The sequence below is a fragment of the Euleptes europaea genome, chromosome 5 (genome assembly GCF_029931775.1).
Source record: "Euleptes europaea isolate rEulEur1 chromosome 5, rEulEur1.hap1, whole genome shotgun sequence".
Lineage (NCBI taxonomy): Eukaryota > Metazoa > Chordata > Lepidosauria > Squamata > Sphaerodactylidae > Euleptes > Euleptes europaea.
In genome coordinates this window covers 81,128,932-81,145,191 of record NC_079316.1, presented here as the reverse complement: position 1 = coordinate 81,145,191, position 16,260 = coordinate 81,128,932, and the positions used below count along the sequence as shown (strand labels likewise).

The 16,260-nt window shown below is 40.5% G+C and overlaps 3 protein-coding genes across 3 annotated transcripts in view; 1 reads left to right on the top strand and 2 right to left on the bottom strand.

Annotated features, from left to right (window-relative positions):
• The window catches only part of LOC130478340 (protein FRA10AC1), a 28,715-nt gene extending 16,327 nt beyond the window's left edge, over positions 1 to 12,388 (top strand). Inside the window, exons 7-14 of the mRNA XM_056850486.1 lie at positions 349 to 433; positions 1,409 to 1,454; positions 5,885 to 5,998; positions 7,440 to 7,482; positions 7,805 to 7,926; positions 9,605 to 9,640; positions 11,379 to 11,463; positions 12,324 to 12,388. Of these exons, the coding sequence (XP_056706464.1) occupies positions 349 to 433; positions 1,409 to 1,454; positions 5,885 to 5,998; positions 7,440 to 7,482; positions 7,805 to 7,926; positions 9,605 to 9,640; positions 11,379 to 11,463; positions 12,324 to 12,366 (574 nt within the window). The 3' untranslated portion in view covers positions 12,367 to 12,388. The remainder of the gene's footprint in view (positions 1 to 348; positions 434 to 1,408; positions 1,455 to 5,884; positions 5,999 to 7,439; positions 7,483 to 7,804; positions 7,927 to 9,604; positions 9,641 to 11,378; positions 11,464 to 12,323) is intronic.
• The window catches only part of LGI1 (leucine rich glioma inactivated 1), a 290,579-nt gene that overhangs the window by 61,408 nt on the left and 212,911 nt on the right, over positions 1 to 16,260 (bottom strand). The window lies entirely within an intron of this gene.
• Positions 14,052 to 16,260, bottom strand: part of PDE6C (phosphodiesterase 6C) — a 73,459-nt gene continuing 71,250 nt past the window's right edge. The window contains exon 23 of the mRNA XM_056850485.1: positions 14,052 to 14,303. Coding sequence (XP_056706463.1) covers positions 14,052 to 14,303 — 252 coding nt within the window. The remainder of the gene's footprint in view (positions 14,304 to 16,260) is intronic.

Here is a 16,260-nt window from a genome sequence, read left to right as displayed (position 1 = left end):
ATGTAGAATTGACTTGTTGGTATTTCTGCTTTGCTGCTGTTTGAGCTAGGAAAAGCTTCTGTTGCTTTCTAGCCCACATGTGTTATTTTGTGTGCCTAATAGGTTCTTCCGCCCTGACCTGGATGGCCCAGGCTAGCCTGATCTCGTCAGATCTCAGAAGCTAAGCAGGGTCAGCCCTGGTTAGTATTTGGAGGGGAGACCACCAAGGAATACCAGGGTTGCTGTGCAGAGGAAGGCACTGGCAAACCACCTCTGTTAGTCTCTTGCCATGAAAACCCCAAAAGGGGTTGCCATAAGTCGGCTGCGACTTGAAGGCACTTTACACACAATAGATTCTTGCATTTTCAGGGAGAAGAGGCTTAGCAAGAAATACTACGACAAGTTATTCAAAGAGTACTGTATAGCAGATCTGACTAAATACAAAGAGAACAAGGTACAGGGTTAACTTTTTAAATTTCATCACTTTGGGGATGTGTAAACCCAGGGCTGCTTTGCAGAGGCAAGCAGCGGCAAACCACCTCTGAACGTCTCTTGGTTTGAAAACCCAGCTGGGTTGCAGTAAGCCGGCTATGACTTGATGGCAAAGGTAAAACAAAACAAAAAGGTTCAAACATTTAATCTCCTTTTAAGGGCACTTAGGCAGTAGGCTATTCAATAAACTATATATAGGTAAAGACATAGTATCCTGTATTCAGCTGTGATGAGTAAATGGGTGCTCCAGAGGATGAACACAGGAAGTATGGCTATATATATATAGTGTGGTTAATCTATCCATTATTGTTTATTGCCAGCTTTCGACAGAAGCTTATGGAAACTTGACTTTGCATGCAGGGATCATATTTAGATAATAAATGGTCATGGTCTTGTTTCCCCTAGAATTCCTATGAACATAGGCATGTTACTTTTCAACCTCATCTGTAAAAGTGGCCTTGGCCTTGTAAGCTTCCTCCAAGACAATCGCATATTCCCCTTGTAAGAGTTCTGCTGGACCAGACCGGACATCCATCTGGTTCAGCGTCCTGTTTCCAGAAGAGGCCAGGCAGCTATTTCTGGGAAGCCTGGTAGCAGGGCTTCCTGGTCTTTGTCCACCAGCAATTGCTGTCCAGTGGACCCCTGAAGGACATCATAATGAATTCCGGGTTAGAATGGATCTTACTCATTCTGTAATATTTAGCATTTAGGTAGTACTTTCACTAATTAAAAAGAGGAACACGCTGGAACTTTAACTTTTGTGTGTGTCACAAACGTGTTTGAAGTAAAGTTTGAAGTTGGCTACCAAGTTGCAAGGGAATTAAAAGGTTGCAAATTAAGGTAGAAGAAGAACAGCCTGCACTTTAGACTGAGGTTTTTGTAGTGTTTTGGCTGAGACTGCAAAGTACTTAGTCATGCTTTTTCATCTTTTTAATAGTTCGGGTTTAGATGGAGACATGAGAAAGAGGTGATATCAGGAAAAGGCAAGTTTTATCTCCCCCCCCCTCCAAATTCTTGTTTATTTCTTATTTGTTTGTTCTTGCTGACTGGTTTGTAACACTTTGGGTAATGCATTGTGTGTTTATTTTATTTATTTTCCAAATGTTCATTTTAAAAAGCTTCAAGCTTGCTTTACAAAGGCTGCAGTTGTTGGCACAGATTAATAATATAGTTCACCACTAAGGGGCACAAATGTTTAACACTGGAATAAGGTCGTCTTGAAGTAGCTGCGTGCAATACGTTTTCCTGAATTTACAGTGCAATCCTAAACAGACTTGCCCCTTTCTAAGCCAATTGACTTCATTGGACTTAGAAGGGTATAACTCTTCTTAGGATTGTATTGTTATTCTTGAAACACTTTTAATACATTTTTATTATTCTCAAAACAGACTAGTATTAAACCTATATTGCATGTCATATATGGGAAACAGTCAGATGCTACTCTTCCTGTTAAGCTATGAAAACTTAAAGCAAGTATACCTGTGTAAAACCTGAGCTTTTACCAGTATGGGTGAAAAACTGCAGGCTACTGAGAACAGTAGTATTTAGTTTTAATGGAACATCTTTTCTTACTGTGTGCTAGTATTCGTTAATTTCACCAACAATTAATAAAATGTTATATTTACCTTCAAAAACCAAGGTTTCCCCCCCCCCACTGTAAATATTTTTGCGAACTTGAATATATTCTAAAACTGAATTGGAAAGCATATATTACGCAACCATTATCTTGGCCAGAAAACTATGTTCAAGAGGTAACTGCAAATCTCTTTTCAGGAAAGCAATAAAAAATGGCTTAATACAGGTCAGTCATCCTAACAAAAGAAAGCCAGTAGGAGCCATACTGGGCGGCTTCAGAGTTTATAATGTAAATAAATTTTAATTAAATTTATCTTTTCCATTCTGGGGACTCAGAGCAGTTCATAAAATAAAATACTCAAACCAAAATACAATTTAATTATATATGTACAACCCAGCAAGCCCACAGTACTCCCTTGAAGCAAGTGATTATTGATTAGGTTGTCCCAGCATAGTGCTGGTTCCATCACCACAGCTCATATACTTCAACAAACTCATTCAGACTTCATAAATCCTCATTCAAGAAAAGGCAATGAACAAAACCCATTGTTTTGCATCCCTGCAAAATTTAAATGAGTAAACAGTCATTTTTCATAATGAAAATGCTTTTTCAATTGCACTTACAGAGATACCGTGACAGTATAAAAACTTATCAGTTTTAATAGTTTAAGATTGTAAGCTGTGTTATTAACCTGAGTGCCCAGGAAATAAAATACAGCTTATAAACCGTACACCCTACACGTGGTCACCCCTCCGACGACTTCGGTTCTTTGTTTGGATTATGCATGCCGTTTCCAGCCGTCGCTCTCCTCCTGCCTTTACCCTCGTTTTGAGGGACCTGTTTTATCCTTAATTTAAAAACACGGGCAAAACGCAGGGGACGGTTGGAAACGTCCGAGCAAAATCCAAGCAATGACCTAAAGTCATCGGAGGGGTGACGGCAAGTGAAACAGCCATGCGTAAAAGACCAGTGAGTGATTGGCCCAAGGTCACCCAGTGTGCTTTATGCCAGAGTAGAGATTTAAACCCAGATTTCTCTGGTCCAAGTCAAACCTCTAGCCAATGTAAAAGATAGCTGAGGTTTTGCTCCATCAGTTTAGGGTGTGGGCCTTGGACTGTTGTGCCAGTTTAACATCATGAAGCACTATATTACACCACTTTTATATGCCTACATTACTGGGAGATACTCTGGTGTTAATATAATGAGCATTTACTATTCCATCTGTAATTTTCATAGAATCATATGAGCGGAAATGGTGAGAAAGTGCTTTGAGTCCAACCTAATATCTCAGGGTGGGATGCTCCCAATAACCCTTTGACCATAAGCTGCATGATTTGGGAGTGAATTTACTCATATCACTTGAAGGGCTCTGTGGATGTGCAGATGCGAAGGGCAGTCTTAGATGTGCGAGGATCTGGTTTCTGATGTTTGAAAAAAAGGCTGTTTTAAGGCCTTTTGAAAAAAAGGCTGTTTGTGCTGAGTTAATGAGTTGATTGACCAGGCAAGAAGGTTGATTTGCACTTTATATTTAAATCTTCCTGCATTTTACAGAGCACAAATGATTTGAGTCTAAAGGTTTGCCAGAAGCCAAGAGCATGGTATGTGACATCATGCCGCCAGCAAAGAATTCCAGCAATCACGGCAGATGCAGCGTCACTAGCCAATCTGATCTAGGAACAAATTCCTTCCCAGCAGCAAATAAGATGCTCATTTGGATCCTTAAATGAACCAAACCTGTTCCTCAGATGAGCCTCCCCAAGTGACATTTTATTGAGCCATAGACATGCATTTTTCAGAGTTATTAAACAAATTCTCGGGGGAGTTTCCTACTTGATAAGGAGGTCTGTTTATTGAAAACGTGTAGGTTGTATAGTTTATAAGCTGTATTTTATTTCCTGGGCAATCAGATTAATAACACCGCCTACAATCTTAAACTATTAAAACCAGTAAGTTTTTATACTGTCACGGTATCTCTGTAAGTGCAGATGGAAATGTATTTCCTTTATGAAAAATGACTGTTTACTCATTTAAATTTTGCAGGGATGCAAAACAAAGGGTTTTGTTCATTGCCTTTTCTTGAATGAGGATTTGTGAAGTCTGAATGAGTTTGTTGAAGTTTATGAGCAGCAGCTCTGTATCCTTTGGTCCAAGTGTTAGCATTTCAGTCAGTTTGAAGCCGCAGAACTGAAGTATCTGAGGACACTGCCAATCCATTGGTTAGCTGCTTAGGCAGACCATTTTGAGGTTAATCTTTCAAAAACAGTCCTGGAGGTGAGCTTATTAATGCAGATCCTCACCATGACTATGTGAACACAACCCAATGAAATGTTGTGGTTTTATTTAGCAGGGCCTTCTTAAACAAAGCTGTTTAGCTTGTTATTGAGGTGGTTCTTCTGAAAGTAAGCATTTTGAAACATAAAATAATGCACTGGCCATACACCGCATGTCCAGAAAACTGCTTGATTAGTAGTGTCTGCCCAGGAGGGTATTTCACATGTTTGTTTTGAACGAGAGCCTTTCCTTCACTCCCCCCCAGCAGGCAGTCCTGCTGTTTGGAAACTCCAGGGAGTTTTAAGAATAATTAAGATTGTGATATATGGGAGAGTGTGGTTTCCCAAAGGGAAAAAGTCAACGTTCCCTTGGGCATGCTCTGGATTGGGGGCGGGGCATACAAGTGCCACATTTTGTTCTTGGTAGTAAGTCCCAGAATGTTTCCATTAAATTATTGCTTGTGCACTTCAGCATATGTTTACTGAGCTTGCAAGAAAAACAAAGCCATTAAAAATGAATTAAAAACAAGGAAATCATCACCAACACAAGGCTACCCTACTGCCTCTTCAGTCACCACTGCAAACTGTAGAAGACCAAAACAGCTCAAAATTCCTTCAGGAAGATAATTCCACAGCCTTGAGCAATGATGATAAAGCAAGTCCTTTCAGCCTTGAGCAATGATGATAAAGTAAATTACTTTACTTCCTGGGGTATGGACACATGGAGCTGGTAACGTCCCACAGAACATAGGCAGGGGCTGAGCTTGTACAGGGAAAATGTTCTGAGAGATCACAGGCCATGAAGGGCTTCAGAACGAAGAACCAGCATCTTGAAATTAATGGGAAACTAATACAGTTACTACAGATAGGTTGCCGAGGTGCCTATATTTGTTCTAATCTCTATCAAGAGGTTAATAATCACACCCTGCACTAGTTGAAGTTTCCAAGTCATTTTCAAGGGCAGCCCCACATCAACGGCATTACAGCAGTCAGTCCTAAAGTTTATAAAACCATCAGTCAGCCTATTCTCCAGAAAGGGGAGTAAGTTGCAGTTGATGGGTGGGTTTCTGCCCCTATCCTACCACTCCATTGAGCAAAGTGTGACACCTTCTTCCAACTTAAGTGTGTCTTCCTCCAAAAGGAGACATGTTGAAGGTAGGTTGAATCCAAGCCGATATAAAGTTCTCCTAGCCACCACTGATACCTGTCTATCCAGTAGGCAAGTTTTTTGAGCACTGTAGGTTCCTAACCTGTTTTGGAAACTACTTTCTCACTTAGATTCCAGGCAGACTCAGAACCTTTGCTCCTTGCTAAGCAAAAACTCGTGGAAGATCTGGGAAACACTTCCCTTACACTTGTTTAATAATAAATGTGACATAATACATTCCTTTTTCTTTGCCCTTACCTGAGCAAAATGCCAAAGTGATTAGACCTCACTTGAACTACCCTAATCTGTTAAACTGTTCTTCTTTGCTAATATTGTGCAATGTTAAACACATATGTTTTATGTTTATAAAACAAATCATGAACTAATTATTTCAGTTATTTGTTTCTGACCTCGTTGCAGGACAGTTTACCTGTGGCAGTAAACACTGTGATGAAAAGGAAGGCCTGAAGAGTTGGGAGGTGAATTTTGGTTACGTTGAGCATGAGGAAAAGAAAAATGCGCTTGTTAAATTGAGTGAGTCCTTCACGTAGTTTTGACATCAGTAGCTGTGTTTTTAAGGTTAAGGTGCACACAAAATAGAAAAGACCATTATGTTTTTACAGGTGGTCATTTAAAAGCTTTGATTAAAGGAAAATTCCAAGACAGAAGGTGCTGTCTAGTTTGATTTAAAGCTAGTCTTGACATAGCTGAGCCACTGATTGCTGTAGAACGTGCATACCTATCACCAGTCTAGCCTTGTCAGATGGCTAGTGGAGCCAGAGTTTCAGGGATGGATCCCCTGCTGATGCATGCCTCATGTCAAATGGCTTCCACACTACCAAGGACAAGTCTGGGTGGTTGTCTGTGTCAGTTAAAGTTTCCTAGGCGGCATTATTTTATTGATTTGATTTCTAAGCCATTTTTTCCCGACCAAAGTTGGGCTCTTGGCAGTGTACATCAGTTAAAATACAATAGCAATAAATTAATATCATTAAAACCAATAAAGACATCCTCACAGTTAAACAATTAAACCAAGAGTCCAATGATGCCATTTAAAATTGGTACTGGTGATGTCCCAGTCAGGTGGAAGGCCGAGATTGACCAATACAAGATGCAGAAAATGGCAGGCGGTGCAGCAGGGAGGCCCGTCATGGTGGAACTGTCGCTGCCCTCAACCATGGGCCTGGCGGAACAACACCATTTTACAGGCCTTGTGGAATTGAATTAAATCCCTCAGGGCCCGGGTCTCAGCTGACGGAGAGTTCCACCAAGCTGGAGCCAGGGCCAAAAAGGCCCTGGTCGAGGTCAGCCAGATGTCTCTCGGGCTGGGGATCTCCAGCAGGTTGTTATTTGAAGAGTGTAATGCTCTTTGAGGGGGTATATCAGGAGAGGTAAGGATATTTCTGCTTTTCCCTGTATGGTCTTACTGCGTCAATAATGGAATTATAGAATGTGAGGGTATCTCGGTATCCATCTAGTTCAACTCTCATTCTTGGATTATTGTAGATTAACAATTTCCAGTTTTATATAATATATTCACTGGAGATTCCAACATTTATCTGAATGAGCGGCTGAAAGTTTTTCATCCAATGTTCTTCACTGCAGAAAATAATCAATTCTCAGCTTAATTTGAGAGCTGCTTCTTTATAATATGTGATTATAGTTTGACGTACAGCAGCTTCTACACCAAGACCCCCAGAATGTTTGGAAGTCAGGGAAATGTGAAGTACATTTTTTTAGCTCCATAGGAGCACTTCAAAAAGAGACTTTAAAAATCCCTTGGTATATTCATGTATTACAGATTTTAAATTAAGGTTCTTAGATAGTTTTTACATTTTTTAATTAAAAAGGCTCTAATACTTACACTTTTGGTTACCATATAAAATTTCAAATGTGAAAAACCGGAAGATGATGTATGGAGATAATTGCTATCAAACCTTTACCTCACTAAGATATTCTCACTTTTTTTTTTTAGGGCTCTGTCCAGAATGCTCTTACAAATTAAATTTTCACCACAGGTAATATATCATTTACTGCCTCTGATGTGTGTATAAAATAGACCCCCTCTTGAGTACTGCTAAAATTTGGCCCTGTTTGCAAAGGTGGAGCCAAACCTTTATTATTTTATTAATACATATAGGAAAGGTATTTTCCTTATTTAAGTTTTATTCATCACTTTTCCAACACAATTCAGTCGCTTAACTTTAAAACTCAAGCCTACAGGCCCAGTGGTTGAAAAGTTTAAGGATACCTTTCTTGAATAATTCCATTTATGCATGTGTGTATTTGTAATGGAATGGGCACACTAGCATAACTCCGAGATTTATTTCTGTTTTAAAGGAGAAAAGAAGTCAAACCAAAGAAGAAGAGAGCAAGCTCCGAACAGAGCTCTAAAGCGCTAAAAAGTAAGAAGGCGAAATTATCTTCACCACGAAAACACAAGACAAAAAAGAAACATGACGGTAACATCCCTCAATGTTTATTAAATTTAAATATGAATAATTGAAATGTTTTGTATTTTGGTAAATAGCAAGGACTTTGACAATTAGTGTTGTACTCAGTAGGACTGACTGTAGTAGAAATTAGTTCTGATATGGAAGGCCAAGAAAAAGATTCTTCAGATAGTTATAACTTTTGAAGGTGAATGGTTAAGCACCCCGTTGCAGCTTTGTTGCAGAAAGGGTTGATTTCAGTGGGGTGTGCATTGCAGCCAGCCCAATTCAGAAACTCAGAGCTGTTACATAGGGTGGGGACCTCAGACCCAACTTTGTACTGCATAATGTGTAAAATTGGTCTGCAGGGTAGGTAGCTGAGGGCAAACAAAGCATATGCCATTACTGAGACAAAGAGACCAGCGATCCTTTTCTTTCACTGTGCAGCCCTAGCGGTTTTGTTGTCCTGCATGGCTGATCCAGCTCAGTTGATAGAAACAGTTGGAGAAGGATGTGGCCAGGATTTTTCTCATTCTCTCTGCAACACTTTTAGAGGGATGTGCTTTTAGGGGTGCATGAGAATCTGCATTCTGCCTCAAGTAGCACATAACATTTGACTGAATCTGGGTGAGGGAGGGTCACCTGGTTACCTGGGCAGTAGGGGTATGTTCTCTGTACCTCTGTTATACCTGTTCCTGTAAGCACAGTTTTGCATTTTTTTGCAAAGGCATTCCAAAAAGGCAGCTAAAAAGGGAGAAGCAAACAGTATTCACAAAATGTGTCTTAGCACCACTGTAGATCTCCTGGTAAATGTAAAATGATTATGGGCAGCACAGTTGTATGACTAGGCATTCATTAACTGTGATTTAGAGGATTGGAAATGGGCCACAGAATGGTACATTTCTACCTTCCCAGGTCCTCTGCTCTTGCGTTTGCATTTGTTCAGTTCTTTCCCTGTTATCCTTAACCATGGTATACTGACGTTAACTGTGATAAACCCTAACTGTGGGGTCCGTCTAACTCAGGTTTATCCATAGTTAGTGGTCAGTTCATAATGAGAAATAGTGGTGAAGCATGTGTGGAGGAGGGATTTACATGCAACAAGGCACGTGGGGGGGGCATAATTCTGCAAACTGCTAGCATTATATTACCACTAATCCTGTGTTAATGATGCTTTTATAGTGTTTACTGATAAACGTTAGAAATAAGGATGGACTGGGCACGTTCTTGAGGTTTACCAGCAAATGTCAGACTTTTCTGGCATTTCCTTTGGATTGCCTAAAATAGCAACTGTTACTGGCAAAAGTGGAATATCTGTCACTTAAGAGGAATTTCTGTCACTTGAGAGCCAGCCTGGCGTAGTGGTTAAGAGTGGCGGACTCTAATCTGAAGAACTGGGTTCGATTCCCCGCTCTTCCACATGAGTGGCGGACTCTAATCTGGAGAACCAGGTTTGATTCCCCACTCCTCCACATGAAGCCTGCTGGGTGACCTTGGGCTAGTCACAGTTCTCTCAGAACTCTCTCAGCCTCACCTACCTCACAGGGTGCCTGTTGTGGGTGGGAGGAAGGCAAGGTGATAGTGAGCCGCTTTGAGACTCCTTTCAGTAGAGAAAAGCGGGATATAAAAACCAACACTTCTACTCTTCTTAATATTCATAGAATTAAATATTTATGTAATAATCTAATTGTAAGGTGGCTATTTACAGATCAAGAGTCAGAAGAATCAGATGATTCTGATAAAGGTAAGTAATTCAAGTGATTTTCAACAGTTTGAAAATAATAATAATAATTAATAGTGTTGTTTTCAGTTCTTTCGGTTTAAATGTCCTTTCTGTTCATTAGCAAAATGAAAGACTGAGAATGTGAAAAGCTGTGAGACGGGAACTGAGAATCTTTGAGTTTAAAATTGATCATTAGTCTCTACTTTGGGAAAGAAATGTCATTAATTTGAAGGAAGGAAATTGTATGTTGCTTTCACGCGTTCCCTAAAAAGCTGGCAGTCTAACCAATAGCCTTAGTAGCCAACTCTCTTTTCCAGCTGAATATTTCTAAAAAATATTTCCAGAGCAGTGGATCAGTCTGTTATTAGGCATCCTGATTTTGACAACAGGATATAGATCAGAGAATGTTGCACACTTCGCCTTAGTCAAAAGTAATGCACTAGCAACTAGTTTTGTGTTTGTGTGCATGTTGTCCAAATCTCACTTGGTATTAAAGAGAGATTTTATCTGGGATTTGAAAAAACATCCTGTCGAGATAATATATATGGTGCTTTAACATTCAAATGGGCTATACAGATAGTAAGTGATAGCATTATTTATTCACAATCCAGTTAGGCTAGAGTACGGAAACATAAACCAAACCAGTGTAGCTGCATGTATTTATGAACGTGTACAGATCACTGTTTCGAATAGTGAAGCATTGACCCCTGTGTGGGTAGATAGATCTGCAAAGTGGGCCCTGTCCTGACTCTTACATTTGGTTTGCAAATCCAGGGGAATCCCCAGATCTGCTGGAAAATCTGACTTGGTTAAACAAGATGAATTTGGGAGTAAACTCTTCCCCCCCCACCCCGTTACTGTGCACAGATGTGTGTGTGTGTTAAGTGCTGTCAAGTCGCTTCCGACTCATAGTGACCCTATGAATGAAAGTCCTCCAAAATGTCCTATCTTTGACAGCCTTGCTCAGATCTTGCAAATTGAAGGCTGTGGCTTCCTTTACTGAGTCAACATCTCTTGTAGGGTCTTCCTCTTTTCCTGCTGCCCTCAACTGTGCACAGATACTGAAAAGCAAAAGCATCGACAGTTTAGCCACCACTGTATGTTGCTGCAGCAACTACAATACCTGCTGGAAATGGATCATGCTGGGTAGTAGCTGTGTTAGTCTGTCAGTAGTAATAGAAAAGAGCAAGAGTCCAGTAGCACCTTAAAGACTATAACAAAATTTCTGGCAGGGAATGAGCAGGGTACCTGAAGAATTGAGCATTGGCTCACAAAAGCTCATACCCTGCCAGAACTTTTGTTAGTCTTTAAGGTGCTACTGGACTCTCGCTCTTTTTTACTACTGGAAATGGTTGGCAGATGAGACAATGCCAAATTGGGGGAGGTGCAGAGATAAGAAAGGAGTAAATCAGATTCCTGCTGGTCTTCGTTTCCTCTCATCTGCCAGCAAGCTGGTGTTGAAGAAGAAGGGGACCTGGAGACAGAGCCCAAACTGGAGCAAGGTGGGGGGGAATGGTTTCTATTTTCCCAATTCTTACCATATTTTAATGGACATTTTACTTCCCTTGGTTATAATTCAAGAACAGCACTTTAACTGACTTGTGGATTAAGTGGCAATTTTTTTTCAGGCCTTGTGTGCAGTGTTTTCTTCATTACCAGATATATTAAGGAACTCTTGTTAATCAGACATAATTTAAAATGTATAAATGAATGGAGTAGAAGTTATTTTAACTAATTTTCAAGTCGTATTATTGAACAGGTTCGGCCAATAGTGATGACCAAGATGGTCCCTCAGATGGTGATTTTTGGAAGGGTCCTCTGCAAGAGACAGAAGAAAAAACACGGTCAGTGCTGGGACTGACAGTTTTCCATCTCTAAAATTATAATGTCTGTTCAAAGAATAAACCTATAAGTATAATTTTCCTATAGATCGATAATCTCAAAGTTCACTCCTCGTTCACTGTAGTCCCTCCAAAGAACAGTAACAAAAAAAGAACTGGATCTTTCCAATCCTCCATCTAATCTTCACTAGTTGCTGTGGTATTAGAACTTCAAAACTGTAGCCTCTCCTCTGCACCTATGAGGAAATGATGAGCAATTGTTAGTAAATACTCCCTCTTCCTTTGTGTGCTGCACCCTCACATACCAGTCATCCAGTGGGCTTTTCAGTGTCGGTCATGCAGTTCCTTTTCGTAGCTACTTAATATGTTGGAATGCCCTAACAATATTGGCAGTGCTGTTACTATACCTGTTTGCAGAACTGATATGGGCCCATGTGCAATACCACTATAATTTCATGATTCCTGAATCATATGCTATTATAGTAATATGTACCAATCATTATTTTTTGCTTGACGAGCCCCATGAATCCACTTAAGACAGGGATTCTCAGCAAGGGGGGAATTCCCCCCCAGGGGGGAATTGTAGGGTTCCAGGGGGGGAATTTAGACCACTATTCAGCAGAGTGATGTCCTGTGGATTATGTGCAATCTGTAAAATTGTAGTGTTTTTTTGGTTGTTGTTAGACTATTTTGGGAAGGGGGGAATTATATTCTGAGCAATGGTGAAAGGGGGGAATGGAGCAAAAAAGGTTGAGAACCACCGACTTAACACATCATCAACTAGCACTTTGAAATGCCCTCAGTGGCAGTAAATAAAATGCATCCATGTTCCTGAAACAAATGTGCGTGCTTTTATTTTACAGGGAGGAAGAATTTGACGAGTACTTTCAAGACTTGTTTCTCTGAAATACAGCGTGGAGATCTCAATTTCTTCATGCTTCCTCAGAATCCACAGATGAACATCGAATGAGATGCAACTCATTTCTCTTTCAGTGTGCTTTTAATTATTCAGCAAATCTTTGCTTGGCCTTTTTGACATAGGAGTTTCAAATTTGAATTAATGTGGTCTCAGTAGGGGCTTAAAAATATTTACATTGTGAAGCGTTGATATTTTTTGCTGGTTTCGGCACTGTAAGATGAAAAGTAACAGGTGCATAGAAGTTGGTGAATGTTATTTTTAAAAAGCCCACCATGTGTACTGAAAAAAGGCAACTTTCCTTATTACAGTCTCCACTCTATAAAAGTCTTTATCTGCGCTAAAAAGCAGATCTTATCAAACAGCTGGTTACAAGCACTGATTAATTTAGATGTTTTAACAGCATCTTTAAGCAGCCTTTCAGATGTAGCCACTCAGAGTTATCAACCCCTCTCAGTTGCCCAGTCATAAGAGTTTAGTAAGCATATCTTATCTCAAAATAGAAAAACTCTTACATATAACAGTCTCTCTTCTGGGCAGCTTCAAAGCAATTTCACTCTCTCTCAACCAATTTAAATAAAAGGAGAAGAAATATAGAAAAATGGCATAAACAGACAAAACCTCAGGAGACGTTCAGACAGAAGTTGTTACTCTGTCACCATCTTGGTAAAACTCCCACATGTACTGAGAAATGATAATTGAGTTTAGCGCAATTATGTGAAGTGCTTTGGGAGGAAGACAGGGAATGTTTCAGGGCTTATTTAAGGCTGTGGGTCTTCCCTTTCCCGGCGTCCAGCCCCTTTGCTGGCATAGCAGCCACCATGTCACAGTTGCTGATCATTGTAAGAAGCGGGGCTGGCCTCATGTGAGCACCTTGAATAGATTCCTCTGGCCTGTTTGAGTCACCTCAGATTTCTAGCAGAGGTGCGGCTGTGTTTCCAGGACCAAATAACTCTCTATTGCTAAAAACCTTTTCTTGGAACTATGTTATACATATTTTAATGGCCTGCAAATGTACTGTGGACTACAGCCCTACAACCCCGAAGTGACTGGAAGTACACTGATTAAAATGCCCATTGGAATCAGTTGGAATTATCCTAAATAATTATATTTAGGACTAGTCGATCATTTCATTGTTATTGTATTTACAATTAAATCCTTTGAAATATGGAATTATTTTTGTTACGTTGTGCTTCAGAATACATGACATTAGCACCAGTATTCAGATTTCATATGCCTCTGTATAGATAAATGTTCTTTAAAGGGACTTGATTATGAAATCACTTTCCCATAGTGCAGGACTGGGGGGTTGTGGGGATGGATGAGAGGCCCTTGAATTAAATCCTAGCTGGCTTCTGATTCACCTAGTCCAGAACCTCTTAATTTGAGCACTGCAGCACAAGTGAAATTATAGAAAGGGGTTCAATCCAACAAGCTTTTCCAGTGCTGAAAAAGGGACTTCCCACTGACTACTACCAAAAAGGCTAAGCTGGGAATCATGAGATCTGCCTGCACATACAACAGCAATAGGGGCTGTGGGGATGGAGGAAGGAAGGGGAGTGACATTGAATGAAAAACCTGGCTGGATATATAGGGTTGCCAATTCTCCCCTCTCCTCTGGTGGGAAATTTGGGGGGCGAGGATCACATGTGCGGCCATGAGCAACACAATCCCGTCACTTCCGGTTGACTTCCACAAGTGCCATAGCGCAACGGGATGATTTAAAACTCAAACCCTCATTTGAGTGGTAAATCGTTCCATCGCGCTGTGGTGCTTCGGGAAGTTTACTGGAAGTGATGGGATCGTGTTGCTCGCAGCCGCGTGCACAAGTGAGCCTTGCCATGAGCTGGCTGATGAACTCCAAGCCACCTGGCATCCCTGTGGATCTAACCTGTTGACTGCTAAACACAAAGCTGCTCATGTAGCCCTGAACTTGAGGATTTGCTGCATGGGAGGGTTTTTGGTAACTCCCCCTCCCCGTGCTATGGGGGGGAGCTTGAGGAGGAACTGGGATCTCCTCCTCCCTCCCCCTTTTTAAATTGATAATAAGTATTTTGATGCTTCCTGCTGTGCACCAAACATGCTCTAATCTTCCCAGGGCTGGTTGGAGGGGTGGGGATGTGTTTTTTTTGTTCTTGTTGTTATTATTATGTACAAATGTTATTCTGTGTATCTGGGAAGTTCTCTGCTTATGCAGAACCCTTAACTTGCCTTCTGCTGGAGGGTAGAACAAGATGGAGTCCATTAAAAAAAACTTTTAGTTGATCTTTGACACAGGAATTTGAAATAGTATTTTCTTTTAAATCATTGTAAAAAAAATTTTTTTTAAAAGATTTTGTACTTGGTTGACCCCTCTCAGACCACCTGCATAGATACTTTTTGTTCTGATCCCGGAATGGTCAAGTTCATCACACCTTGTTTTAAGAAAGAGAGACGATGACTCATCAAGGGGAAAAGTACACGTGGCTTGCATAGTATCCATGGTTTCTGATCCCCTTAGCAGTGAATGAATGGTAATCCTGTTTTAGAATGTAATCCTGAACACACAAGACCATATAACATTTGAGCCTTTCTTGTTTCTTTCCTTCCCTGGCCTGACCTGAATGATGCAGGCTAGCCCGATCTTGTCAGATCTTGGAAGCTAAGCAGGGTCAGCCCTGGTTAGTACTTAGATGGGAGACTACCAAGGAAGTTCAGGGTTGCTATGCGGAGGCAGGCCATGGCACCTCTGTTCATCTCTTGTATCGAAAATCCTATGCAATTGCCGTAAATTGGGTGCAACTTGACGGCCCTTTCCAGCACTCCCCCCCCCCCAATTTCAAATTTCAGCATGACATATTACAATGGATTTATGTATCTTAAGACACACTCTGCACAAGAATAAAGACAGTGTTTGGTCTCCAAGCAAAGGGAATTCACAGCAGAACTTTTCATTAGAATGTCATTGCATGAAATTTACAGTTAATCCATCAGGGAAAACAGTGGCAAATAAAGTAGTCTCATTTTGAAAGTTGGAAATTGAATATGCCATGCAATAAACAATGCAGTTTCAAATGTATTCCTGAATGTATTTTTACATAGTTCATAGCTCAGCTGACCATTTGTCGTTCTCTATTTACATTTAACATTAATTTAAAATCATCAAATTTTTCACATGTCATTCATAGGGCAATATAACAATGTACATCAAGGGTATCCATGAATAGCAAAGGTAAAACCTGCATGTAAAGGTTTCTCTAGGTAAGAGGCTGGATTTAAAGGTTAATTCCTTGTCGTCATGCAAGCTTGATTGGGAGCCAAATCTAATAAGCAGCGATCAGCTTACATCTGCATAACTCACCTCTTAGGACTTTGGAAGGGTCCACTTGCTATATTTCTGTTGCAACCCCTCTTAGCTGTCTGTTGCAGACATATATATTATTTTTTTTGCACACCTTTCCAACGCCGTTACAAAAAGCAAAATTGGTACAGTACTTATTGAATATGCTGATTTTTAATAAAAATTATATGATTTAACACCAACCTTAGTATGCCCTTATACATGTAGTACAGAAATATATCTTTTTAGGGAATTAAAAATGTGCACGGAATATTTGGCCCAGTAATGATGGCTTGAACAAACTGGAAACTTCAAAGAAGGCTATATAATTTAGGTTATTCTTGCACATTATTTATGTCTGATTTGGTTGTTCTCAGAAACTCTCCTGCAGCATTTTGAGAAGTGCACAGGAGCAAGTACTATTTACCACCAGCTTAAAGGTTTGTGCCCTCTGACGGTGGTGGCTCAACCTGCTGCCTGGGGGTGTAGCCACCCCCCCCACACTTCTCACTGCTTTCTATTGTCTCCACGCAGAGCAGCCAACAGGCCTTCTCCCCTCTTTCCC